The sequence below is a fragment of the Stomoxys calcitrans genome, chromosome 3 (assembly GCF_963082655.1).
Source record: "Stomoxys calcitrans chromosome 3, idStoCalc2.1, whole genome shotgun sequence".
In the NCBI taxonomy this organism is placed as follows: Eukaryota; Metazoa; Arthropoda; class Insecta; order Diptera; family Muscidae; genus Stomoxys; species Stomoxys calcitrans.
This window is the reverse complement of record NC_081554.1, coordinates 7,157,543-7,185,499: the sequence shown is the minus strand read 5'-3', so window position 1 is coordinate 7,185,499 and position 27,957 is coordinate 7,157,543. Positions and strand designations below refer to the sequence as shown.

Genomic DNA, 27,957 nt, shown 5'->3' with positions numbered 1-27,957 from the left:
GAGAGCCAGTGGCAAAAGTTGGCGATATAGACCGCGTGTCATACATTGGGTTTATACTTCAGTTGTCAGACCTATTATGCTATATGGTGTTGTGGTCTCGTGAACGGCCCTTTAAAAATCCACCTACTGCTCAATACTTAACCGGATCCAAAGGATAGCTTGTTTGTGCATCACAGCCGCACTGAGGACAACGCCCTCTGATGCACTGAATTTAATGCTACATCTTATGCCTCTGGACATTGTGGCTACCCAAATTGCAGCGACCCCTGACGTGAGGTTAAGGGATCTTTCTCATTGGTCATTTGGCGGCTACAGACACTGTGTTATCCTTGATACAAAATCCAATGTTCCAGGCAGTGGGGATTACACCCTACCTGAGCCGCTTTTTGATAAAAATAACTGTACCACTATTCCTGATAGAACCGATTGGAACTACGATATCCCTGGTGAACAGAAGTTACATAGACTTCTTTACGGATGGTCCCGAACTAAACGACCAGGTGGGCTTTGGGGTGTACTCTAAAGATCTAGAACTGGTCATATCGAAGAGGTTACCTGACCACTACAGTATGTATCAAGCAAAGATCTTTGCAATTAAGGAAGTGGTGGATTGGCTAAGATATAATTTCATTACGACGATTGGCACAAATATCTTCTCAGACAGCCAGGCAGCCATTAAATCTTTGGAGAACGTGTTTCTGAACACAAAAACCTCCCTCCACTGTCGCAGATCTCTCAACGAGATGGCTTAATAGTTCAAAATTCACCTGTTCTGGGTGCCGGACCACAGAGATATCCCAGGGAATTCTAAAGCAGACGAGCTTAGGAACTACCCTACACATTCCAGGGATACTGGAATCTGTGGGTATGCCTCTAGCGATATGAAAGCTAAGCTTTCGGGACCAGCTCCGAAGGACATCGTATGATAGATGGTCACAAAGAGGGGGCTGTGAGCATGTGTGGCCTCATTTAGACTTGAAGAGATCTACTGCGTTGCTGTCATTGGCTTGAACAGACGTCTCAGTCATTGTGTCCGTCATGACAAGTCACTGTCTAATCGGAAAACATTTTGACAGACTGAAATTTGCCAACAACGACTTTTGCAGAAGCTGTAGGGACATCGAGGAAGAAGAAACTATAGAACACCTTCTGTGTGTGTATCCCGCACTAACAGTTAGTAGGGGCCACGGTAAGTAGAGGACTTTATATAAAAATTGTGTGTATTGATGACCTTTCATAGTTTGAATAGATGATTCCATATGGAAGTATTTTGTGGAGGTGTTTATATGGGGATCGAATTTGGATACACGGTCCGGTTTAGACACCTTTTGTTATTAAACGACTTCGTATGATGGTCATACAATATATTTTCATCATGTTATGAATATATATCTTAAGGAAATGGGCATATAAATATAAAAGTCTACCTGGTGTAACGGACCTTGTACGGCGATGGTCTTATATAAGGGACTATTTTGGGTAGACAATTATACATGGAGGTATATTGCAGAAGATGACCTTTAGTGTTTGGTGTACATGGTCCAACTTCTTTGAGAATATATGGTTCTATATAGCAATCTATTGTGATTGGAAGACCTCATACGACGGTCTATTGTGATTAAATAACAGTATATAGTCTATTGTGATTATACGAGCTCATATAATTGTCTGTTGTAAACAGACGAGCTTAAATAGGGGTTTATTCTAAGTAGAGGACCTTAAAAGAGAGTCGGTTGCGATTAGACGCCTTACTATAGGCCTATTGTGAATAGTCGTCTCTATACAAAGGTCTATTGTTTATATTAGACCTTTAATCTAGGTTTATTGCACGTAAAGAGTCTTATATGAGGGTATGTGTATAGGCTACCTGTAATGAAGATCATTTGTATGCAAAGGTCCATATCTTAGGCAAAAAAAGGATTAAAGAAAATAAAGAAGTCATTGTGTAAAATGTCAGCCAATTCTAGTGGCTCAAGAATTCAAAATGCAAGATCGGTTTATATGGCTGCCATATCAGATTATGGACCTATTTAAACCATACTTAGCACAGTAGTTGGAAGTCATTACTATACAGAACACCGCAGAGGTTACCATGTCCGCCTATGACGCTGAACGCCTGGGTTCGAATCCTGGCGAGACCATCAGAAAAAATTTTCAGTGGTGGTTTTCCCCTCCTAATGGTGGCAACATTTGTGAGTTACTATGCCATGTACAACTTCTCCCCAAAGAGGTGTCGCACTGCGGCACGTTGTTCGGACTCAGCTATAAAAAGGAGGCCCCTTATCATTGAGCTTAAATTTGAATCGAACTGCCCTCATTGATATGTGAGAAGTATGAACCTGTTCCTTAGTGGGATGGTCATGGGCAAAATTTGCATTTTGAATTTTGCATTTACCATACACTTCATGCTAAATTTCAGCCAAATCGGATAGGAATTGCGCCCTCTAGAGGCTCAAGAAGTTAAGACCACATATATATCTTGTTATGAACCGCTATATATCAGCTATATCTTGTTATGAACCGATTTCAACCATACTTAGCACACTTGTTGGAAATCACAACAAAATAGTTCATGCAAAATTTCAGCCAAATCGGATACGAATAGCTCTCTCTAGTGGCTCAAGAGTCAATTTCAGCAATATCAAAATATGGATCGATATGGCCCATTTACAATCCTAACCGACCTACATTAGTAAGAAATATTTGAGAAAAATTTGAAGCTGCTAGCTTTCTGCTATAAAAGTTAGCGTGCTTTCGGCAGATAGACGGACGGACGGACAGATGGACGGACAGACAGACGGACGGACAGACGGACGGACAGACGGACGGACAGACGGACGGACAGACGGACGGACAGACGGACGGACAGACGGACGGACAGACGGACGGACAGACGGACGGACAGACGGACGGACAGACGGACGGACAGACGGACGGACAGACGGACGGACAGACGGACGGACAGACGGACGGACAGACCGACGGACAGACATACGAACGAACAGACGGACGGACAGACGGACGAATAGGCGGACGGACGGACAGACAGACGGACGGACAGATGGACGGACAGACGGACGGACATGGTTAGATCGACTAAAAGTGTCATGGCGATCAACAATTTTTATTCTTCATGAGGACTTAGACGAATATTGCGAGGAGTTACAAACAGAGTGACGAAATCAGTATACCCCTATCCTCTGGTGGAGGGTATAAAAATGTGAATGAATTCTTGCCTCCCCTACAACATCCCCAACTCCTCCTATCTGTCAAAATATTCTATTTTGAAGCCTTATTCTTCTACCTAAAATCAAAAATATCCATTCGTTTTATAGTCTTGTCAATATTTGTTTATAGTCAATAATAGTTGTCTGTCTTTCACGCATGGATAAATAACAAAATAACAAATTTTGTTGTTGTTTTTCCTATAGAGTCTACGATGTTCTTTGTGTGCGTTTCTGCGTTTCTGCGTTTTTTGCTTTCGTTTTTTTTTGTGTGAGTGGTAGTGTTTTTGTGTATTAGCTTACCTTATCCAATGAAACACTGCTGCAGTCGCCATTTTCACGCTTGCGTTGTTCATCCTTAAGGCGTTCCGCTTTCCGCCACTTGGCACGGCGATTCTGGAACCAGACCTTAAATTAGACAAAGAACACAAAATCAAACAACCATCAGACGAATGTCAAAATAATTTTGCAATCATTTTTTGTTTTAGATAACCCCTAAAACCACTTTTCTGAGGTCACTTTATACGACCAGTGGTATGAAGTGGCAATGTTTGTATTTGTTTAAATAAAAACTCCAAACAATGGTCCTTTGTCCATATGTATGTTTATTTTATCATAAGGCTTTCTGGAGCACAGGGAGGGGACGATATTAATTTTACAACTGTTTTCATTTATTTGCCCATGGGCATATAATTTTGTGTCGACACAAATTGAAAAAGTTTTCCACAAACTGCTGTAATAAGACAGCGTGAGACAAATGCTTGCTTAGAGAGGAGGGGTAGGGAAAGACACTGTGAGACAACAATCCATTTCACGCTTAAATAAAGTTTTAATAATTTTGTTGTTGGTATATGTGTTGCTTTGTGGTAAAACGAAAACTCTAAACCTCTAAAAGTTAGAAAACATAGAAGACATAATAATGGCAAGCTGATGTTGGCAACTAAAAATTGTCTCTATCATACTTCTCGTTTCAAAAACAATGAAACAATTCCATTATGCAGTTTTCTTTATGTGCCCAAAATGTAATCTAAGGGGAAATGAAGCTGTAAACTTCCGTGTGTGTGTCTATGTGTCTCTAAGCCTTTGTGTTGGTGGTAAAAGAAAATTGAATTTATTTTTGTGATTTGTAAAGTTTTTCATTTTGTTGCAGATTAAGGGCAATTTGTAGTTAGTTATACATCCTTTGCCATTTTGCTTCCCCCTATTCTATCGCCCCATTATCATATGTGTGTGAGTGTGTTTGGGACTGTCTATAGTTTCTCCCTTTCTGCTTTCCTGACTAATGAGACAATTAGCTTAGCGATTTGCTTTATGCATGACAATGTGATAAATTAGCATCATTTCTCCCAAAGCCATCATTCCATTTTGCTAACAAATGTTTGCTTGCCTGCCTGCTTGCTGGCTTGTCATGTGCTAGTCGTACATCCTGTTTTTCTTGTCGATTTTGTTTTTGTTTCCGTTTCCTGCAGACATGATTCTTATGTAGGGTAAGACGTGCGCTTGTCGTCTGTGGTTGCTGAGTGCTAAATTTTAGATTGAACAATGAACCGAGAGAGATAGTAGAGGACTTGAAAACTATACAGTAAGGACATAGTACTTTAGAGAAAGATAATGAAAAAGACCATGTACCGTTCTATCGGAAATGTGATGAGCACTGTACTAAGGACCCTTACCGAGCAGATGATGTTTTAATGCCTAATAGGGATAAGAGTCCAAATATGTTCTGTAATTAGCCGTGAGGGCTTGTGAATAAGCCAAACTCAGGGGTCTCAAAGTTCAGCCTGATTAGACGGAGATCTATGGCTACGTAAAAGAACCATAGGTTCGAAATGGGGATTGAATATACGTACCAAGATGGTCTCATGGCCTTACGACTTTTCGACTTACGAGTCAGCCGCGATAAACAGCAAGTTAAGCATATGAATATGGATGAGTCTATTGGAGCACTAGTCCATACACTCAACCAAATTTGTTATTCAAAACAGCAAAATTTTTTGCTAAAACTGCAGTTTTTGTCTGTTGAAAATGGGAAAGCAGACATTACTGCTGTATTAGCAAATATTTCTCTCTGCCATTTAAACTAACAAAATCTGCTGTTTTAAGTACACAAGTCTGCTGAAAAAAAAAAATTGTATGCTTCTTTTTTATAGTTGCCTGTGACTTGTTTTAATAACTTTAGGAATTTTTGTAAGGTTTTTTTTTTGGAAATTTTGTTGGAAGAGATGACGATCTACCCATATCCGTCCGTTTGTCCGTCTGTCCGTCCGTCCGTCTGTCCGTCCGTCTGTCCGTCCGTCTGTCCGTCCGTCTGTCCGTCCGTCTGTCCGTCCGTCTGTCCGTCCGTCTGTCCGTCCATAAGCAGGTTAAGTTCGAAGATGGACTATATCGGACTATATCTTGATAAAGCCCCCATATAGACCGACCCGCTCCATTTACTATCCGACTATGCTGAAATTTGGGTCAGATCGGTCCAGATATGGATATAGCTGCCATATAAATCGATCGATTTTAGGTCATGAGCCCCGGCCGTTAAGTTCGGCCGGGCCGAACTTTTGCATACCCACCACCTTGGGTATATATGTAAGCCACCTTTTGTCGTAATCTGGGGAAAATGCATAAACTTATGACTCCATAGCAGTTATATAGAAATTTGGTCCGATTTGGACCAAATTCGACACCGATATTGAGAGGTCTAAAAGGCCATTGCAAAATTTAGTAGAACAAAATATTGGCCTTTTTGGTAGCCATATCCAAATATAGACCGATCTGAATCATATACGACGTGGATGCCGAAAAACCTAACATAAGTCACTGTGTCAAATTTCAGCGAAATCGGATTATAAATGTGCCTCTTATGGATCCAAGACTTTAAATCGAGAGATCGCTCTATATGACAGCTATATCCAAATCTAAACCAATCTGAACCAAATTGAAGAGGGATGTCGAAGGGCCTAACACAACTCACTGTCCCAAATTTCGGCGAAATCGGATAATAAATGCGCCTTTTATGGGCCCAAAACCTTACATCAAAAGACCGGTCCATGTGGCAGCTATCCTAATCTGAACCTAATCTGGGCTAAATTGGAGAAAGTTGTCAAAGAGCCTAACGCAATTCACTGTCCCAAAATTTCAGCGAACGCAAACAATAAATGCGCTTTTTATGGGCATAAAACCTTATATCGGGAGATCGTTCTATATGGCAGCTATATTCAAATCAGGACCGATCTAAGCCAAATTAATAAAGAACGTTGAAGGGTCCAACTCAACTCACTATCCAAAATTTTGGCGAAAGCAGACAAAAAATGTGTCATTTTTGGGCCTAAAACCTTATATCGAGAGATCGGTCTATATGGCAACTATATCCAAATCTGAATCGATATGGGCCAAATTGAAGATGGATGTCGGAGGGCCTAACACAACTCACTGTCCCAAATTTCGGCGACATCGGATAATAAATGAGCCTTTCATGGGCCCAAAACCATAAAACAAAAGATCGGTCAATAAGGCAGCTATCCAAATCTGGACCTGATCTGGGCCAAATTTCAGAATGTTGTCGAAGAGCCTAACCCAACCCACTGTCCCAAATTTCGGCGATATCGGACAATAAATTCACATTTTATGGGCCCAAAACCATAAATCGAGAGATCGGTCTATATGGCAGCTATATTTGTACTCAATACAGCAGATTTTATTTGCTGATTTAGCTGACCGAAATATTTTTTAATACAGCAGCCCTATGTTTCCCCCATTTTCAGCAGACAAAAACTGCTGTTTGAGCTAACATTTTTGCTGTTTTAAATAACAAATTTTGGTTGAGTGTAATTACTTACCTAAGCTAACACAACCTTCCCGAAATCACAAAATCTGGGTTCATATTTGGGTTAAGCTCCCATATAAACCAATCGCTCGATATCTTAAGCCCCAGAAGCCTCAGTTGTAATCTAATATGGTTAACTGAAGTCCATTTATACCGCCCCAAGTTTTAGCCAAATTTCCTTTGGTTTTATTGATTTTTCTATGTTCCCTCTTCTCTTTGGGCCTCCCATAAAATGGCCTTCAATTTTATTTCACTGAAATATTATGATTATGGAGGTTATTTTGTAATCAACATGAATCATTCACATATATTTTGCATGTATGGTATGGGGCTGTGTGTGTGTGTGTGTGTGTTTCCGCCTTTTTGCCTTCCTAATATAAAAGTATTTCAATTCAATTGTTAGCCTTAAGCATAAAATGTTTCGGTAGCAGCATTGCTCCACACCACGCACACACACACACACACTAAGGCATGTCGACAATAAAAATATCTATAAAAGGGCTCTTTATAATGTGCTCTTCTTTTATGGAATAATGCAATCAAGTTGAGACCTTCTACAGTCAAGCCGGTGACTTTGCCCTCCGCCAGACATTTGTGTAGCAAAACCAAAGCGAGGTGCCCAACCCTGGACAAATTGGCCGTATCTCCCCTCACTTCACCACCCCCTAAACCCAACAGCCCCTGAATACCTTTTAGTTTGCTGAGCTTTCTCTGCAACACTTAGACATTCCGGTATATCATGAAATTGTTTTTTTTTTCCCAACATCTTTTTGTAACATCCATATTTTGTTCTCCTTGTGAGAGTCATGGCATGGGTTCTTTTTTTTTGGTCTCTGGTACATACCACCTCCCCCATTTCCATCCCAAGTCCATAGTTATTATAGCCATTGTGCTTGGGTATTTGTTACCATTATTTTATGAATTTTTTCCTTTACACTCTCTGTGTCTACCCTGTTGTGTTAGTGTGTGTGAGTAGTCCTGTTGTAACGCCCACCTAGTTTTTGTTAAGGCCATGGTGTATCCTTTTTTGTATTTTGAATAATACATATTTGTGTTATTGTATATGTGTGTGTGTGTGAGTTTTATATATACCCTTACATATACATGAATATGGACTCAGTTTTCGGGGTTGTTTGCCCTTTGTGCCGCGCATGATTCCCCCCATTGGGTTGTATGTGTATTGGTGTGTGTGTGTGTATATGTGAGTGAGTATGGCTTTTTTACCCCCAAGGCTCCATTGCTGTGTTTGTTGCGTCTTTTTATTTCGGTTTTTTAATGGCAATTTCTGGCTCTCATTTTTCCTCTCCCTCTCTCGCTACCTACCCTGCCCCCCCTACACAAGTTGGGCGGAATTGCTTGGTATCCTGGGCATTCCTTTGGCATTTTTGTGTTGCCTCTGGGAGTCATCGATTTCAATTTGGTTAGTTTGTTACTTACTTACCAAATGAAATAATCTTATAAATTACGTTCCTTATTCTCATTTCTCGTTCCTATGTTTTTTTTTGTTTTTTTGGTAGCTCGATTAGCTTGGCAGCTACTTGCCTTTTGGCCATGCGACTTTGGCTCTGCCGCTCTTCTGTCTCCTTTCTGCACTCTGCTGTTCAATGTTTCAATTTGGGGTTTTTGGGTACATTGTGCTGTTGTTATTAATTTTGTGGCAAAGTTGATTGGGTAATTTTGTTTAAGTTTTAATGGCAGTAATTTGGTTTTCTTTTCTTGAACTTGTTTTCCTTTATTTTGGGCTCTGCATAGAGGAGGTGGGAGGTAAATGCGGATGTCGAGAAAGGATACGTAATTGAAAGGATAATCAATGAAATATGAAAGAAATTCAATTCAATTCAATTCAGGATGATGAGGAGGATGATGACGGTGGTAATTATGGCTATAACAATAATGTTTGGCATTATTTTATGTGGGCTTCTCTTATCTTTGGGCTGCATGGGCGTGGTGTGGAAATTGGTTTTTTCATACTTTATGTAAAGCGTTTTATGGCTTATAAATTGAAGAGCAATACCAGAAATAGCTTTACACAATGGAAATTTTTGGAGGCCATCGTAGCGCAGAGGTAAGCATGTTCGTATATGATGCTGAACTCTTGGGTTCGAATCCTGGCGAGACCATCCGAAAAAATTTTCATCGGTGGTTTTCCCCTACTAATGCTGGCAACATTTGTGAGGTTCTATGCCATGTAAAACTTCTCTCTAAAGAGGTGTCACACTGCGGCACGGCGTTCAGACTCGGCTATAAAAAGGAGGCCCCTATCATTGAGACTAAACTGGAATCGGACTGCACTCATTGGTATGTGAGAAGTTTCCCCTGTTCCTTAGGGGAATGTTCATGCATTTGCAATGGAAATTTTTGGGTAGAAATATGCTGTAGATTTTATTAATTTGTATACCCTACACCACTACTGTAGTACAGAGTATTATAACTTAGTGAATTAGTTTGTAACACCCAAAAGGGCGTTATATTGATAAGTATACCGATCGACTCAGAATCACTTTCTGATACGATTTAGCTATGTCCGTCTGTCTGGCCGTCTGTCTGTCCATGTTAATTTGTGTACAAACTACAGGTCGTAATTTTCATCTGATCGTCTTCTAATTTGGTATGGGAGTGATTTTCGGCCTAGAGACAAAGCCTATTGAAATTGGAAAAAATCGATTCAGATTTGTATATAGCTCCCATATATATGTTCGCCCGATTTGCAGTAATACTGCAATAAAATGGTCATTTGTTAACCGATTTTCTCGAAATTTGACAGGAAGGATTTTCTAATGATTCTCGACATTACTGGTGAATTTCATGGAAATCGGTTAAGATTTAGATATAGCTCTCATATATATATATCGCACGATTTTCACTTCCAATTTTGCCAAAATGTTGGACAACGCTTTCCTCGATGACTACCACATTATCTGAAAAGTTTTCTCGAAATCGGTTCAGAATCAGATATAGCTCCCATATATATGTTCGTCAAATTTTGAGAAATTTGCAAAAATGTTGTCATTTGTCAACCGTAGATATTACGGTTTGAACATATTTTTACTCGCCGAGGTCCATCAATAATGGTTCAAAATTGGATATAACCCCAAATTGCACTTATATGGTAGGTGTAGGGTATTATACAGTCGGCACCGCCCGACTTTTGTCCTTCCTTACTGGTTTTGAAACGTGCTTTGTTAGGCCGGTTCAAATCAGGCCAACATTTAAGCTTCTTGGGGACTTAGAAGACTTATCAGGAGATCGGTTTATATGGGAGTTATAGACCGTCTTGGACCTTATTTTTTATTGATGTTGTATATCATAATAAACCACTCCCTGTAAAATTTCAGCCAAATCGGACTACAATTGCTGCTTTTATGGGCTCAAGAAATCAAATGGAAGAATCACTTTAGATGGGAGCTATATTCAAATCTGAACCGATATCGCCCTTTTGCAATCACCAACGACCTACATCAATAAGTAGTATCTGTGCAAAATTTCAAGTGGATATCATAAATAATTAGACCGCTATGATGATTTCGAAAGACGGAAAAATAGAGGGATGGAAGGACATAGCTAAAGGGTGATTTTTTAAGAGCTATAAGAAAGTTTTTATAAAAAAAAACATAAAATTCAGAAAAATTCACGAAATCTTTATTTGAATCGATAGTACGGTACATAGAATTTAATGTTTGAAGATTATTTCATGCAAATGTTGACCATGACTGCGACTCAAATGGTCCATCCGCTTAGGTTAGGTTAGGTTGAAAAGAGGGTGCAGATATTAATCCGCCCCATGCCACTGTGGACATACAACTAAGCCAGTAATAGGCTTGTGGTGCGCTCTAAAATCTATAAAGTAACCTCTAAAAAGAAAATTTTTAATTAGGAATTCTGTGCTACTTAATTGTTTTCAATACTACTCCCCTAAGTTGGTTCATTTCTGATATTGTGTCTCCAGACGTCAAAGCCGGGCAAAGACAAAATAAATGCTTCAACGTTTCATCATCTCCTCCGCATGCCCTATACATGCTATTACTTGCCGCATCGATTTTTCATAAGTGAGCTCGTAGACCTATGTGTCTCGCTATGATACCAATAGCAATACTGACCTCCTTCTTACTTTCTTTCAGTAATAGCCTCGTCTTTTCACGATCTGATCCCCCATAGGGTTTTCGCCACCCTACCGACCGTTTCGATGTTCCACAATGTTGCAAGCGCATTCGTCGCCCACTTCCTTAACTCGGACTGCGTCGACCCGAAAGGCTACGGGTTAATCAATTTTATAGACGGCAGTCCTCTGGCCTTCACCGCCAAATCGGCTACCCTTTCATTTCCCTTTGCTCCGTTATGGCCCGGCACCCAAACAATGCGGATTTTGCCATCCTCAGAGAAGGCGTTAATCTCTTTCTTACACTGCAAAACTGTTCGTGACCTTACCGTCCTGGCAATTTTACTGTCCGTAAAGATGTTCACACTCGACGTCCTCACGTTAGCACTACACCACTTCACGCATTCTGTGATCGCCCGGATCTCCACCTGCAGGACCTATACTATGGCCAGGTGGTCTAAAACAGATCTCAGTCCCTGGGTTCTCAGTGTAGACCCCAAGACCCATTTTGTCCTCTAGCTTTGATCCATCCGTGTAACAAGATCTTCCAGATGGCAATACTCGTCGGCCCGTACATTGTTAAAAGCCTCCTCGATGTCAATGCATACCGCCAGGGTGTACGTTTTGGCACCGTAGGATTCTTCTATTTTATGCACAACCTCGTGCAGGGCAGTCTCCACTGACCTTTCCTTGACATAGGCATGCTGTTTGTATTTTTTTTTGACGCAAGTCTTATGGGTGCGTAGGCCGTTTGGGGTGGCAAAACTTGCCTTGCCGGGCTTGGGTATAAACAACGCCCTTGCCAGGCTTTCGGGGTATATGCAAGTCCTACCACGCTGTGAAAATTTTGACCAGATGAGGCGCCATGTAGTCTGCCTCTTTCAGATAGTCTGCCTCTTTCTGTAAGTCCATCCGTTTAGTCCAATTTTGGCATATCCTTTCCAACATCTCGGCCGGTATCTCACAAATAAATGCTTTAATATTTTTTTCCGATATGTCAATTGAAGCGGGCTTGTCTGTATAGACATGAGATTTAAAATAGCTCCACAAAAATAGCCTAAAGGCGTTTAATCGCACGATCTAGGTGGCCAATTGACCGGTCTCGAACGTGAAATAAAATGTTCACCGAACTCGCCTCTCAATAAGTCCATTGTTACGCGTGCTGTGTGGCATGTGGTACCGTCTTGCTGAAACCACATGTCATGCAAGTCAAGCTCTTGCATTTTGGGCAAAAAAAAGTTGGATATCATCGTACTCACCATTCACAGTTGCGTAACGATTCGCATCATCTTTGAAGAAGTACGGTCCAATGATGCCACCAGCACATAAACCACACCAAACTGTGACTTTTTCTGGATGCATTATTAGCTCTTGCAATGCTTCTGGCTGGTCTTCATTTCAAAATCGATAATTCCGCTTATTTACGTACCCATTGAGCCAAAAATGAGCTTCGTCGCTGAACGAACTTTCTCAATGAACTTTCTTAACAGAGCGCAATAATTTGCAAGCGTTGTTCGCTTGTAAGACGATTCATGGTTAAATAATAGACCAAACTGAAGATGTTTGATAGCTTCAAAACAAAACACGAAACTTGCGTGAGCTGTTTAAGCCAGTGTTGCCAAAAAGATTATGGCACCCTTGATTTCAAAAATAAACGTCCTTGAAGCAATGCCTCATTTTAGTTTTGTTATGTTTCATAAAAAAACTTACAAAAGATTATCTCATATTTGTAGGTGTTAAAACTACTTTCATTGAAACTAGAAACTTCGGAGATTATTTGAATTGACAATTAAGACATAGTCCATAAAATAATGGATATTAAGGTCAAGTAAAAGAGTGTACCCATCTTCAAATGATTAATAAACTAAAATAGGATACTCATTTTTCCCATCTGTTGACATTCATTTCCCATTTTCATCAAACGACTGGTTATCAATTAAGTTCACATACCAAAATATCCCAAGCTTACCAAAACTGCCAATTCATTTCTTCGCATAGCAACCCTTTAATCTGTATTCACCACACCCACCACCACCACCATGCTTCCGTTTCCTCCTCTGCACTTGCCTAGCCATGTGGTGGTCGTTACAAACATCATCTAACACCCGTAATTCATGATAATTCCCTAATAAACAAACGGATGATTAAACAATTTGTCAAATAAATTCACTGCGCTGTAATCAACCATGACTCTCTTGAATTGGGAGTTGCTTTCTCTCTTGCCAGTGCGTATCCTTGCAGAGGCTATCTCGAATTCCTTGAGGCGATTTTTTTCGTTTTTCTTTCTTGGCACTAAGTGGAAAAATAATAGTTGTGTGCTTGGTGGAATTTAATATTCATGAAACCAACATTTAAGCCCAAGGCCATATGGGAAAGGGGTGGCTTGCCTCGCCTTATGATTTGTGCTCTTTGGTGAATGTTGGTGCTTCAGTTGGGTTGGAAGATTTGGATAATTGCATTTGGTGGAGTAATCCTTTAATGCCTCTGCCACTGTGCACCAAACTGGCTGGATGGTGTTTCATTTTCCACACACACCAGCACAAACTCCTTAAAAATGTTCTTTTTTTACAAAAGAAGGCAGAGAAGGGGTGTTACTTTACCCAATATGCCCTGGTAGAGTGTTTTGTGGTTACCCTTACTGCAGCCATGGTTTAGCTAATCGCCCTCAGGGGGAAGTGGGCAGGAAGGGTAATGGAAGTACTACTGAAGAGTTTGTTGGTCGAAAATAAGCTTAGCATTAACACATCTGTTCATTCATTCATTCATGCACCCGTTGCTGCATCGGAAACAAATGCTGTGGCCTCTGCCAAAAGTCCTTTGATGCTGGGCCAAACATTTGGCGTTTATGCTGCTCGATCTGTGAAGTGTTTGTTTTTTTAAACGTTTTTTTAACACAATCCCTAACAAGGCTTGAAACCTCAACAATGTGTTTATTTATACTTCAATAATGTAACACACACACACACACACTCCTCACCCTTGTGGCGCACACATTGCCATTTATAGTTGCTCTTGTAATTATGCGGTGCATACACAACAGCTATCACACACACATTGACATAATAGAGTTGTGATGTGTTTTTTTTTTCCTTTAAAATTGAATTCTGTGGGTCTTGTTGGGGTTGGTCCTTGTGGATCTGTTGCGGTATTGTTACAAATTGTAAACAGTAAAAATAAGTTCACCGCTGCGCTTGAGTTCCTGTGCCGCTCGCTCATTTTGCTGGAGGAAATGTAGCCGCTTTGTTTACTTCCATATGCCAGCAATACCGAACAAAGTCGCTACGTGTGTTCCTCATAAGGGAGATCCTTTACAGGTTTGAAGGATATGTAAATTAGGTGTGCCTTTCATATATGCAACACAACGACAATGATTCTACTTTGAAGTGTCAGTGAGGATCGAACCGCGTTATGGCCAGGGCCAATTTTCCAAATGAGCCGATAGAAGTAGGAGGAAATAATAGATTATTATTTTTATCGGAAAATGAAGTAGTTTTGTATTTCTGGAGTAAGCCATTGCATATGGAGTTTAACGAAAATATTGGCAAAATTTTATACTAAATTTTTAATTTTGAGAAAATTGTGTTAAAATGAAAATTAAATAAAATTTTCCAATTTTAAACTGAATATCAATTTTTAAAAAATTTTTGTTACATTTTTATAAAATTTTTTGGACAAAATGTTTAATGGAAATCTAATTTCAACCATTTTTATACCCTACACCACTACTGTGGTACAGGGTATTATAGTTTAGCGCATTTGTTTGTAACACCCAGAAGGAAAAGAGATAGGCCTAATGTCCGTCTGTCTGTCAGTCTGTCAAGGGGACTCACTTTTCCATGTTAATTTGTGTAAAAAGTACAGGTCGCAGTTTTAAACAAAGGTGGTGTTTATACCCAAGCCCGGCAAGGCAAGTTATGCAACATATTTTATTTTATTTTATTTTATTTTATTTCATTTTATTTTATTTTATTTTATTTTATTTTATTTTATTTTATTTTATTTTATTTTATTTTATTTTATTTCATTTTATTTTATTTTATTTTATTTTATTTTATTTTATTTTATTTTATTTTATTTTATTTTATTTTTTTTTTTTTTATTTTATTTTATTTTATTTTATTTTATTTTATTTTATTTTATTTTATTTTATTTTATTTTATTTTATTTTATTTTATTTTATTTTATTTTATTTTATTTTATTTTATTTTATTTTATTTTATTTTATTTTATTTTATTTTATTTTATTTTATTTTATTTTATTTTATTTTATTTTATTTTATTTTATTTTATTTTATTTTATTTTATTTTATTTTATTTTATTTTATTTTATTTTATTTTATTTTATTTTATTTTATTTTATTTTATTTTATTTTATTTTATTTTATTTTATTTTATTTTATTTTATTTTATTTTATTTTATTTTATTTTAAGAGGGATTTTAGAGTGGAACACGAATGCGAAATATATTTTCAAGGCCAACTCACTGAGTAGCCGCCCATCCCCCAACACACCCCCCAAGCCGGTCATGTTTGCCCACTATGGAAAAGTGGGTCTCAAATTAAAGGTATTTGGGAGTTGACCACGTATCTGATATCAACATTAGGGACCAACTGTCTAGGGGACGTCCCACCACCATAACAACCCCCAAATAGGACGTATTTGCTCACCAAGACAATTAGGGCCTTAAAGAGAGTGGAACTAAATATATATAGTTTTTAGGGCCAATACCCCAAACCGGACATATTTGCTGACTTTTGCAATAAGGAGTTTAAATGAGATTAAAAAACGAATTTGATATCCAATTTTGAGGCCAATGGCAATATGGGGTTCAAATAAATGGTATATAGATATATGAGAATGCTGATATATTTTCCGGGCTTAGGGTTTGGGGGACCACCCCAATCCCCAAAACACCCCTAAATCGGGCATATTTACCGACCATATCAATGTGGAGCTTAAATGAATGGAATTGGGGGGTAGAGCAAGAATTGATACCCATTTTCGGGACCAAGTTTCTGGGGTCTACCCCATTCCCAAAATACCCCACAAACAGCAATTTTTTAGTGACCATCGCAATATGGGGCTTAAATAAAGGTATTTTGGAAGTAGAATACGAATTTGATATTCAAATGTAGAACCATGTATTAAGGGCATCACCCCTTCCCCAAAACACCCCCCAAAAGGCTAAAATTTTTCCACCATGCCAATATGTGGTTCTAACGAAAGGTATTTGAGATTAGAAAACGAATTTGATAACCTATTTTAGGGTCATGTATTTGGGGGACGCCTCATCCTGTAAACTCCTCTTAAGCCAATGGCAAAATGGGGTTTAAAAAAATGGTATTTGAGAGAAGAGCACGATGCTGATATTTTTTCAGGGCCAAGTGTCTGGGCGACCACCCCACCCCTAAATCAGATGTCATGAGAATATCGGGCTGAAATAAAATATTTTAAGAATGGAGTACAACTTGCATCCAAACTTAAATTCGTATACCAACAAAGATCATGTGGGATTCAGATAAAGGCACTTATATTAGTAAACTGTTAGTCAAGCGATATACTATTGGGTTGCCCAAAAAGTAATAGCGGATTTTTTAAAAGAAAGTAAATGTATTTTTAATAAAACTTAGAATGAACTTTGATCAAATATACTTTTTTACACTTTTTTTCTAAAGCAAGCTAAAAGTAGCAGCTGATAACTGACAGAAGAAAGAATGCAATTACAGAGTCACAAGCTGTGAAAAAATTTGTCAACGCCGACTATATGAAAAATCCGCAATTACTTTTTGGGCAACTCAATATTTTCGTACCATGGTATTTCACTAAAATCTCTTTAATTGTCGAAAATAAATATTCCAAGGAAAATTTTGTTCCATATAAAGTAAAAGAAGGCGCAGCGGAGCGGGCTTGGGTCAGCTAGTTTAATATAAAACTCTGTCGTCATTGTAACTCGCGTGTTGCGCGTTTCTCACACTTTCGAAATATTGCAAGAGAAAATTCATTATAAAAATGAATATGCCTTAATCCCCCAACAGGATGTTTTGTTCATCCTCGTTCCCTTAGCTCCTAATATCAATTACAAACCCTGTTGCTGCTCTGCGATTCATAATTTGATTATATTTTCCGAAATTTACATTCCCAGATTACGCTAAATGTCACATCACTTCAAATTTTCATGTTCCTTTCATCTCAGTAGCATACAAACCTGTGCCCCAAATATTCTTAAAAACCTCTATGGCATGGCATGTAACAAAGCTCGACAAATCCTTTGAGACTTAACAAAAATACAATTTCTTCAAATATTTCTCTCATGTTATGCCAAGGGCGCATACACACACACACACACACACGTACATATACCCCCATGTTAAAGGGAACTCATGCAGTGCCCTAGACAGGCTATCGCATGTCTTTTGGTGAGCTAGTTCTACCAAATCCAAGACATTGTGTGCGCCATTCAATTGGGAATATAAAACTTTAATGTAATTGTTAACAATAATTTTGACACTTGATACTTTGAATTTAATTTGGATTTAGAATAGCAAAAATGTTCCATACATGTCAATTTGCCGCTCTTGAAATAAAAGAAAGGAGCACGTGTTGCTGTCAGAAGCAACGTCAGACAGCCAGCTTGAAAAAAAAATCATAAGCAAGTCAAGTGTCTTGTGGGTCTTGTTTTCTATTTCAAGGAATTTTTTGTTATGCCATCAGCCCTTAGCAAGGAGCCAGCCATAAGCCAACTGACATTTGGAAAAATATTTTTTATTTATTTTACCTTACAATATCCTCTCCCCTCCCTCTTCTTTGAGCTAATAAAGCAATTACCTATGATGGAATTTTTTATGGTTTTGTAACCCAAAAACCTGGCCCTAAGAGATGTGGGTAGCACCACCACCAGCTTATATTCGTCTTGACATTATGAAATTATTGTCCATTAAAATACAATTACAGGGAAAAGAGGAACTTTTTTAGGTTTTTCCACAATGGTGCTGGCCGAGGAGATAGCCCTTATAGGTAAAGTGAGGGTTTGGTCCTTCCCCTGTCACTCTCTGACACAAAATGAGTGTGGACTCTGCCAAATAATGGCATAAATGCCAAACTGTTGGTTTTTTACCTTTAAGGGCGAGATTGACAAGGGTTTTGGGCCTGCTAAAAACAATAGCCAACATTATGGCAGGTTCACAACTCAAACCAATGCCTCCCTTTTTTCTTCTGAACGCTTGTGGGAAAAACCAGCAAACTCGTTGTCATAAAAAAGTAGCCCAGCATTGTCATAATGTCTGCATTATGTTGTAGCCCTTAACATGATGCCATGGAAAATGTTGAAAATTGTTTTTCTGCTGATATTTCGCCTCTCAAAAGGAACGGCGATTTACTGCTGCTGCAGTCCAAATTCACCACTTTCCAGTTTTGTAATGAAATTTATGGCCAAACGGCTGTCTGAAATTTGATACTGGGTATCATGTGTTTCTGGCGTTGATTGTTTTTTTTTTTTTTTTGTTCCAATGCCACATCTTGCCTTCAATCCCAAACTCCTTGTGTCTGAAAACATTTATTTTGTGGTTTTGAATCTCGTTACAGGTTTTTTTCTGGCGCTCTTGAAATTTTATGTTAACAAGTGTGTGGGCCACGCACGTTTTATATACAAATTTCAAATTGTTATAAATTTTTTTAAATTAAGGTTTATGATAAATTACTGAATGAATGTGAGGAAAAGGAACGCAAACAACAACAGAGGTGAGGCAAAAATTAAGTCATATATCTTTATGGGCAAACCATGGATAATGAATACGAATTGATAGGTTTTTGGAACTGCATTAGCTTATGGACCCATTCGAGGCATACTTGATATGAATGTTGAAGCCCACAGAATAATTCAAATGCAAATGCAAATTTGCCCATGAACATTCCATTAAGGAACAGGGGCAAACTTCTCCGCTGTCCGATTCAAGTTTTTATGCTCAAACGGTGTGCCGCCGTGCGACACCTCTTTGGGGAGACATTTTTACATGGCATAGTACCTCACAAAACCTTTGATCTTATATTCATGCCAACTAAAACCTTCAATGCTGCTTGCCTATTGCTGTAGATACAGATGAAAGATCGATCTATACCTCCTGATAGGACAATATCTGATGACAGGGCATCTATAACTCTGTCTGTCAATCTGCAAATCACTTTGTCTGTTTGTATGTTCATCTGTCGGTCAGTCTATCTGCCCGTTTGTCTGCTTTCTGTTTGACTTTCGGTCCCTCCGTATCTCTGTCAGTCTATCTTTGGTACTATTTCCTGGGCCCTTGTTTGTCTTTAATGACTTACATGACTTTTTAAGCTTGATGGCCTTAACCGTCTGAAAGTTTTGTCCGTCTGAAGGCCTTGTTCGTCTGAAGGCCTTGTCCGTCTGAAGGCCTTGTCCGTCTGTCAGGTGGTTAGGTTAGTTTTAAGTGGCAGTCTGCCATCAGGCTCACTTTGACGTTTTCGTCCATTGTGGTAACACAGGAACAGAAGAAGGAAGAAACCTTCTAGTTTCTACCGTTGAACCATCCAAATCGCTTTAGAAAGACCAATAACTTGCGAATGTTCACATCCGCTAAATCAGGCAGGTTCTCAAAGAAATGAGAACCTAATGAAGAACTCTTTCTGACTGCTAGTGCGGGACGCACACACAGAAGGTGTTACATAGTATCTTCTTCCTCGATGCCCTCACAGCTTCTGCAATAGTAGTTGCTGGCAACCTTCAGACTGTCAGCGTGTTTTCCGATTAGGCAATGACCTGTCATGACGGATGAATGACTGAGACGTCGGTTTTAGCCAATGACCAGGAATAGAACCGATTTATCAAAAAGCGGCTCAGGTCTGTCTGCCTGTATCTCTGGTTGTCTAACCGTTTGTCTATCCGTTCGTCTGTATTTCTGACTGCCTATATGTGGTGTTATTTCTTTTTTAGTTGTCTGCCCGACTATATATCTGTCCGTCTGTCTGTCTGTCAGCCAGCCTGTCTGTGGTGTTATTTCTTTGGCCCTTTTTTGTTAATTAAAGTAGGTGTTCTTTTAAGTTTGAATGCCTGGTTGTCTGTCTGCCTGTATCTCTGTCCGTCTATCCGTTTTTCTGTCTGTATTTCTGCCTGTCTATAGGTTCGTCTGTCTAAATGTGGTGTTATTTCCTTTTTTGTTTAATGAATTGTCCTTTTAAGCTTGAAGGTCTTGTCCGTCTGTTTTGCCGGCTATCTATATGTCCGTCTGACTGTCTCTCTGTGGTGTTACTTCCGTTTTAAGTTCGACCGGGTCGAATCTTGCATACCCTCCAGCATGGATCGCATTTGTCAAGTTCTTTGTCTGGTATCTCTTTATAGGCAAAAAAGAATAATGGATAAAAATTGCTATGTAATCGGAGATATATGAGGTTATAAACCGATTCGGGATAAGAATTGCGACCTAGAACGACTTAGGAAGTAAAATGGGGAGATCGCTTTGCATGGTAGCTATATCAGGTTATGGACCTGTTCAGACCATATATGGCACGTACATTGAAAGGCATAGAAGCAGTCACTGTGTTAAATTTTAGCCAAATCGGACAAGAATTACGCCGTCTAGAGGCTCAAGAAGTAATATCAGGAGAACGGTTTATATGGGAGCTATATCAGGTTTTGGACCGATTCGAACATCCGTAAATATTTCGAGGTGTTACAAACGGAATAGCGAAGTAAGTTTGGAGACAATGAAAAATGCATGCCTTATGCCCCATAGCAGCATTAAATTCACCTTTTATGGGAGCAAGACCTTAAATCGAGAGATCGGTCTGTATGGCAGCTATATCCAAATCTGGACCGATCTGGGCCAAATTGAAGAAAGATGTTGAAGGGCCTAACACAACTCTCTGTCCCAAATTTCGGCTACATCGGACAATAAATGCGTCTTTTATGGGCCCAAAACTCCAAATCGGCGCATCGGTCTATATGGCAGCTATATCCAAATTTGGACCGATATAGGCCAAATTGAAGAAAGATGTCGAAGGGCCTATCACTGTCCCAAATTTTGGCAAGATCAGACAATAAATGTCCCTTTAATGGGCGCAAGACCTTAAGTCGAGAGATCGGTCTATATGGCAGCTATATCCAAATCTAGACCGATCTGAGCCAAATTGATGAAGGATGTCGAAGGGCCTAACACAACTCGCTGTCCCAAATTTCAGCAAAATCGCATAATAAATGTGGCTTTTATGGGCCTAAGACCCTAAACCGGTGGATCGGTCTATATGGGGACTATATCAAGATATAGTCCGATATAGCTCATCTTCGAACTTAACCTACTTATGAACAAAAAAAGAATCTGTTCAAAATTTCAGCTCAATATCTCCATTTTTAAAGACTGTAGCGTGATTTTAACAGACAGACGGACAGACGGACGGACATGGCTAGATCGTCGTAGATTTTTACGCTGATCAAGATTTTTTTTATAGGGTCGGAAATGGATATTTCGATGTGTTGCAAACGGAATGACAAAATGAATATACCCCCATCCTTCGGTGGGGGGTATAAAACGTAAATTTTCTCAGTCGAGTATCGGTTATCGATATAATCTTAAACATTTATCGATTTTAAAGTTTAAAATTAGACTTGAATACCGTCACATCAATGATTTCGACCACTGTGCGAAGGTGAAGACAAGAATAATATGCTCCCATCCTTTGTTCGAGGGTTTAAAACCTGGTAAACGTATCCAGATGACATGCATGTCCTTTAATGCACAAAAATAGCGCAAATGAGGCTAAAACTAATCACCTCATTAGCTTTACAAACAAGCCCATTTGAGAAACCAAGAAATCTGCTGCACTTCAAAGGATCTTTCATGAAAAGCCATGTCATATAAATGCCTTTCTTTCATCAACTACAATGGGTATGTTGAAACCCCCAAGTGTTTTGTGGCCATTAAAGCTTTATAATTATTGAAAATTAAAAAAAAAACAACAACACCAATATACAGTGGCCAATATAGTCTCTTCTCTCACTCACACAAAGTCTTAGCCTCTGCAAGTGTCCTGTGCAACACAAGTATGGATAATTGTGCCGGAAATAGACTTAAAATCCACCACTAGAGAACCTTAATAGCTTTATGACACAAGGCAAAATATAATAACAACAAGCTAGGGGAAAAAAAACAAGAAAAAATTGTTGTACAGAGAGAGCTTCTTAACGCTTTTTCCAACACGGATATTTTAAGTGCTGTATTTGCCCCCAAACAGCAAATGCTGCCACACAGAAATTTAACTGAACAATTTGCGGATAAAGGAAGATGTTGAGCTGCTGCTTAGGAGGATGGATGATAATGCCAGCAAAGCTAAGCAAAAGAATTTTAGCTCGTTAACACGACAATGTTGGCAATTAAATGTAACATTTGTGTAAACATTTTTCTAATTTCTTATTTTCTGTCCTTCCTTTGGCTTCAATAGGGGGGAATAGGATGAAGGTAAGTTGGGCACAGTGACTAAAATTCATTAGAGAGAAAAAAAGAAAAATTTTTGAGGAAGTCGGGAGAGACTTGACAGACAAAATGAATGAATTTTTGTTGACAACAAATTCTTAAGTTCAGGTAGTTGTAGAAATAGGCGTACTACCATGTAGAGCAGAAAACTCCCATGCCATTCATGACTTGCAAACGAAAGTTCGAGTCTCCGGTCGGCCAAAAAAAATTTTTTTTCATTAAAATTATATTAGAAAATTCGGCATAATAAAATATGAATTTCGTATTCAGAAAAAAATGGTTAGAGTGTTTTTTACCTTTTTTTTAAAATTTAATTAATTGAGAACTTATTGATTTATTTCACCATAAAGAAGATGATGTCGGTAGGCTACCAAACATGAGATCAGCAGTAAAACGAACGAGACAAAGCAGCGCGAGCCGAACAAAAAATAAACAAAAACACCACCACCCAAAACAAAACACATGTGTTGGCTGGTTAAATGTTTTTTTTTTGCCTAGCTTATGGATATATTGTTGTTGTTATATGTTCGCTTACAAAGTTTCCCTTTCAACAACAAATTTGTACTTTGAGTCATTGAGATTCAAAATAACTTGTTTCAGGAAAATTAACAAATTTCGTATTCGGTTTTTCGACCAAAGTTGTTGTTTTTCAAAATTATTTTCATCTGTGTGGGGAGATCGGTTTGCAAGGATGTTATATCCGGATATGGACCGATTTATACCATATTTGGCTCGATTATTAGAAGGCATAGATACGGTGAGTGCCAAATTTTAGCAAAACTCGGATAAGAGCGTAAGCCCTCTAGTGGTACAAGAAGTAAAATCGGGAGATCGGTTTATATGGGAGCTATATCAGGTTTTAGACCGATTCGAACCATATTTGGTACATCCATTAACTGTCATATAAAACGTCATAGAACAAAATTTCAGCCAAATCCGATAAGAAATGCGCCTTCTAGAGGGTGAAGAAGTAAAATCGTGTGATCGGTTTATATGGGAGTTATATAAGGTTTTAAATCGATTCAAACCATACTTGGCTCATAAATCAGAGGCCGTTGGAGAAGCTATTGTGCAAAACTTTAGCAAAATCGACTACGAATTGGGCCCTCTAGAGGCTCAAGATGTAAATTCGGGAGCTCGGTATAATGTGAGCTATATCTAAATATGACCGATATGACTCATCTAAAATCCTAACCGACCTACACTAATATAAAGTATTTGTACAAAATTTCAAGCGCCTAGCTCTACTTTTTCGAAAGTAAGCGTGCTTTCTGCAGATAGACAGACAGACGGACGAACATGGCTAGATCGACTTACAATGTCAAGAATGTGAATACTTTATAGGATCTTAGATCAATATTTCTAGGTGTTACAAACGAAATATCAAAGTTAGTATACCCCCATGGTGGAGGGCATAAAAATAAATAAATTAATGGCGATAAGCTTACTACTTTTGACTGCTGATGTGGTTTTATATCAAAGTCATTAAAATCCACTTTTCTTCGATAAATGGTCATAAAAATATTAGGAAAAATATTTTTTTTTTGTTAAGAAGCACAATGGCTTAGAAAATAAAAAGACATAGTTTCACTTAATTAAACAAAAAAAAACGATAAAAAATTTAAAAAACTTCGGTGCTCGAGTCATAGGAGTTGAGTTGAGTTGAGTAATTTTCTTTTTATACCCTCCACCACAGGATGGGGGTATACAAATTTCATCATTCCATTTGTAACACCTCGAAATATGCATCTAATATTCTAATATTTCTAATATATATCAAATGATGAAATTTGTATACCCCCATCTTATGGAGGAGGGTATAAAAAGAAAATTGCTCAACTCAACTCCTTTGACTCGAGCACCCAAGTTTTTTAACCCCATAAAACTTCATATTGCTGATCGTCATTGCTCCATGTTTTGGTATAGCTGTCATATAAACCGATCTTGAGTCTTGACTTCTTGAGCCTCTAGAGGGCGCAATTCTCATCCGATTTGAAAGAAATTTTGTACAATGGCTTCTCTCATTACCTTCAACATACGTGTTTAATATGGTTTGAATCGATCAATAGCTTGATACAGCTTCCATATAAACCGATCTCCCGATTTTGATTCCTGAGCCCGTACAAGGCGCAGTTTTATCTGAATGGACTATAATATTACATAATGATTTCTACAACGTTCAGCATTTAATTCATTTATGGTCCGAATCGGACTATTACTTGATATAGCTCCAATAGCATAAGGGTTATTTTTCATTATTCTGTGTTTGCCTAAAAAGAGATACAGCGCAAAGAACTCGACAAATGCTTTCCATGGAGGGTATATACGATTCGGTCCGACCGAACTTAGCACGTTCTTACTTTTTTTATTTTGCTTTCTTTCAGGTTATTTTATTTCATTTCATTTCATTACATTAGATTTCATTTCATTTCATTTCCTTTCATTTCATTTCATTCCATTTCATTCGATTCCATTCCATTCCGATCCATTCCATTTCATTCCATTTAATTTAATTTAATTTCATTCCATTCCAATCCATTCCATTCCATTCCATTCCATTTCATTTCATTTCATTTCATTTCAATTTATTTCATTTCAATTTTATTTTATTTTATTTTATTTTATTTTATTTTATTTTATTTTATTTTATTTTATTTTATTTTATTTTATTTTATTTTATTTTATTTTATTTTATTTTATTTTATTTTATTTTATTTTATTTTATTTTATTTTATTTTATTTTATTTTATTTTATTTTATATTATTTTATTTTATTTTATTTTATTTTATTTTACTTTATTTTAGTTTATTTTTTTATTTTATTTTATTTTATTGTATGTTATTTTAATTTTTTTTTATTTTATATTATTTTATTTTATTGTATTTTATTTTGTTTTTTTTTTTTTTTATTTTATTTAATTTTTTTTTTATTTTTTTATTATTTATTATATTTTTTAATTTTTTTTATATTTTTTATTTTGGGTTTGACTTTATTTTTTTTTTTTTTTTTGTTTTTTGGCCACAGTTTCCCTGTCATACATCATTGTCGACATACTAAAGGATAATTTGTTTTCGCAATTTGTTATTCTACATCTGACTAAACAACCGCTAATGAACGCTTTTCGTTTTTATTTTTGCCAAGCTAAGGAAATAACGTGCTAAAGAGCTTTTCCTAAGCCAAGCGCTGACATCCTCACATACTTAGAAAAAGACAAAGAAAACGAGGAACACCACATTATGTAGAAGAAGGACATCCTTATGCCAGATAAAGTGGTAATAGTCATAGTTGCTGCCAAAGCGGTAGTAGAAGTCTAAGAGGCAGGATATTTGCACGAAATGCTGCTTCAAACAAACATTTTGTGTTAATTGCATTTCTCTGAAAATAGAAAACAAAAACAAATCGCGACATGCAATGACGTTGTTGTAGACTTCTTCCTCTTGTTACAGAATGACGTTATGGCAAACCTTGAGTTTTAGTCGTGAATTGAGAACTGCAGCGGCATCATTAGTGAGGCCTGGTTTTTGTATTTCAGCTACACACTCGCCTGCAGTGGCGACTCTGCCACTTGGCTATTGCAAAAGTCCAATAAATTTTAATAAGTATCATTTTACAAAGTGATATTCGCGTAATAAACAAATTAGCCACCGCACTGAAATTAATGCTAAACTCACTGCAAAAACACACAACCCCAAATGTGGCTCATTCATTTAGCATTTGATGAAAATTGAAATTTACATCTTTTTCTTAGGGGGGCAGTTGTGGGCTTGGAAAAAAAACCCAAAATCCAAGATGAATTTGAGTGAGGATTAATTGAGGATGTTCTGCATGGCTGGGCATTACCATATGCTGGCGAGGAGCCATCATATGCACAAGATGAAGCTTTGGAGGAATATGTAAAAATAGCCACAATTGACGTAAAACACTATTTGAATATGTCTTAATAATTGGCAACAATTGCCCATTAAAATCAGGTGAGTAGGTTGATGATGACGACAATAATGGTGATAATAAAAGACATCAATGGTCTATGAACAAAGCAGCACATTTTGAAATATAGTTTTCTCAACTAAATTCTCCTTTATCCATACCCCTGTATCCTTTGGGATTTTTTCTAATTTATTTAAAAGTTCCAAAGGACATTTTTATACCCTAGACACATTACGCTCACAGAGAAACTAAACCACTCCGTTGTCATAATTTATATGACATATGAAAACTTCCTGTTGGTCCTGTCTATCCAAAGTTCGACCTGATCTGACCTAAGGCATTTTTACTGGCTTTTTAGACTTTTTGTAGTTTTTTGGATTTTTCTTTAATATTTATTGCTGAAAAATCATTTCTTGTAGTCTTTTGTCTCAGCTATTGAATTTACAATGTCAGCACTCTGTCGAAGCTTAACATTTTTCCATTGTATTTTAAATAATAAATAAAATTGCATACAATTTCAAAATTAAAGACAATTTTTACAAAAGAAAAACTTGCATAAATCATAACGGCATACATAATGGAAGAGTTGAGCTGTGTTGTGTTGAGTTGAACACTGGCCCAGGAAGAGACATTAACAAAATTGAATATTCCAAGGCAGGCGAAAGGCAAGAGCAAGAGGAGGGCGAGAGCAAAAAAAAAACAATAACTAAAAATCCTTTTGATCACAATGCATGACATTTTTTTTTAAAGAAGCAACTCGACATCAACAAAAGCTACAAAAATAAAAAAGGCATTTTTATAAGTCCTGGTAAAGGACATGCGTTGTTTGGCTTAAAAGCAGAGGTAGAGGTGTAATATTCACAAAAACAAATATGAATGTAGAGTACAAGGGTCGTTACGGGTGAAAGCAGAAAATATGCGTATGCATAATCTGAGTGGCAGAAAGAGCACAAAAATTGAAATTTGATACAATTTAAAAAAATTTAAACAAATAAATGCAAGCCTCATCCACCTTCCTTTGCTGCTATTAGCTTGTAAATGTTTCCTTTCTCATCACATAGAGAATAATCCTTAAAAAGGATAAGAACCACTTAAATACCCAACTGTTGGCAAGTAAGGGAGGTTGGTTGGTATTATAAAATTTTTTGGTTTTTCTTTTTTTGGACTAAACTTAAACTTGTCTAGTTTTTCCTTTAGTGTTCTTTTTTGTTCCTAGTTTCCTTAAGCTCTATTCTCACCTGAACTCTGGCTTCCGTTAGATTAATTTTCATCGCCAAATCTTCACGTGTGAAAACATCCGGATAATGAGTTTGAGCGAATGCAGTCTCAAGTTCTTCCAACTATAAAAAGCATGGAACAAAACCAAAAGTAAGTAACAACAACAACATTTTCATGCTATTTTGGGCTAAAGA

At 37.7% G+C, this 27,957-nt stretch overlaps 1 protein-coding gene across 2 annotated transcripts in view; it reads right to left on the bottom strand.

Annotated features, from left to right (window-relative positions):
* The window catches only part of LOC106089507 (homeotic protein ocelliless), a 118,655-nt gene that overhangs the window by 21,721 nt on the left and 68,977 nt on the right, over nt 1-27,957 (bottom strand). For both annotated transcript variants that reach the window (XM_013255352.2, XM_013255353.2), the window contains exons 4-5: nt 27,784-27,885; nt 3,528-3,632 (exon numbers count right to left, since the gene is read on the bottom strand). In XM_013255352.2, coding sequence (XP_013110806.1) covers nt 3,528-3,632; nt 27,784-27,885 — 207 coding nt within the window. The remainder of the gene's footprint in view (nt 1-3,527; nt 3,633-27,783; nt 27,886-27,957) is intronic.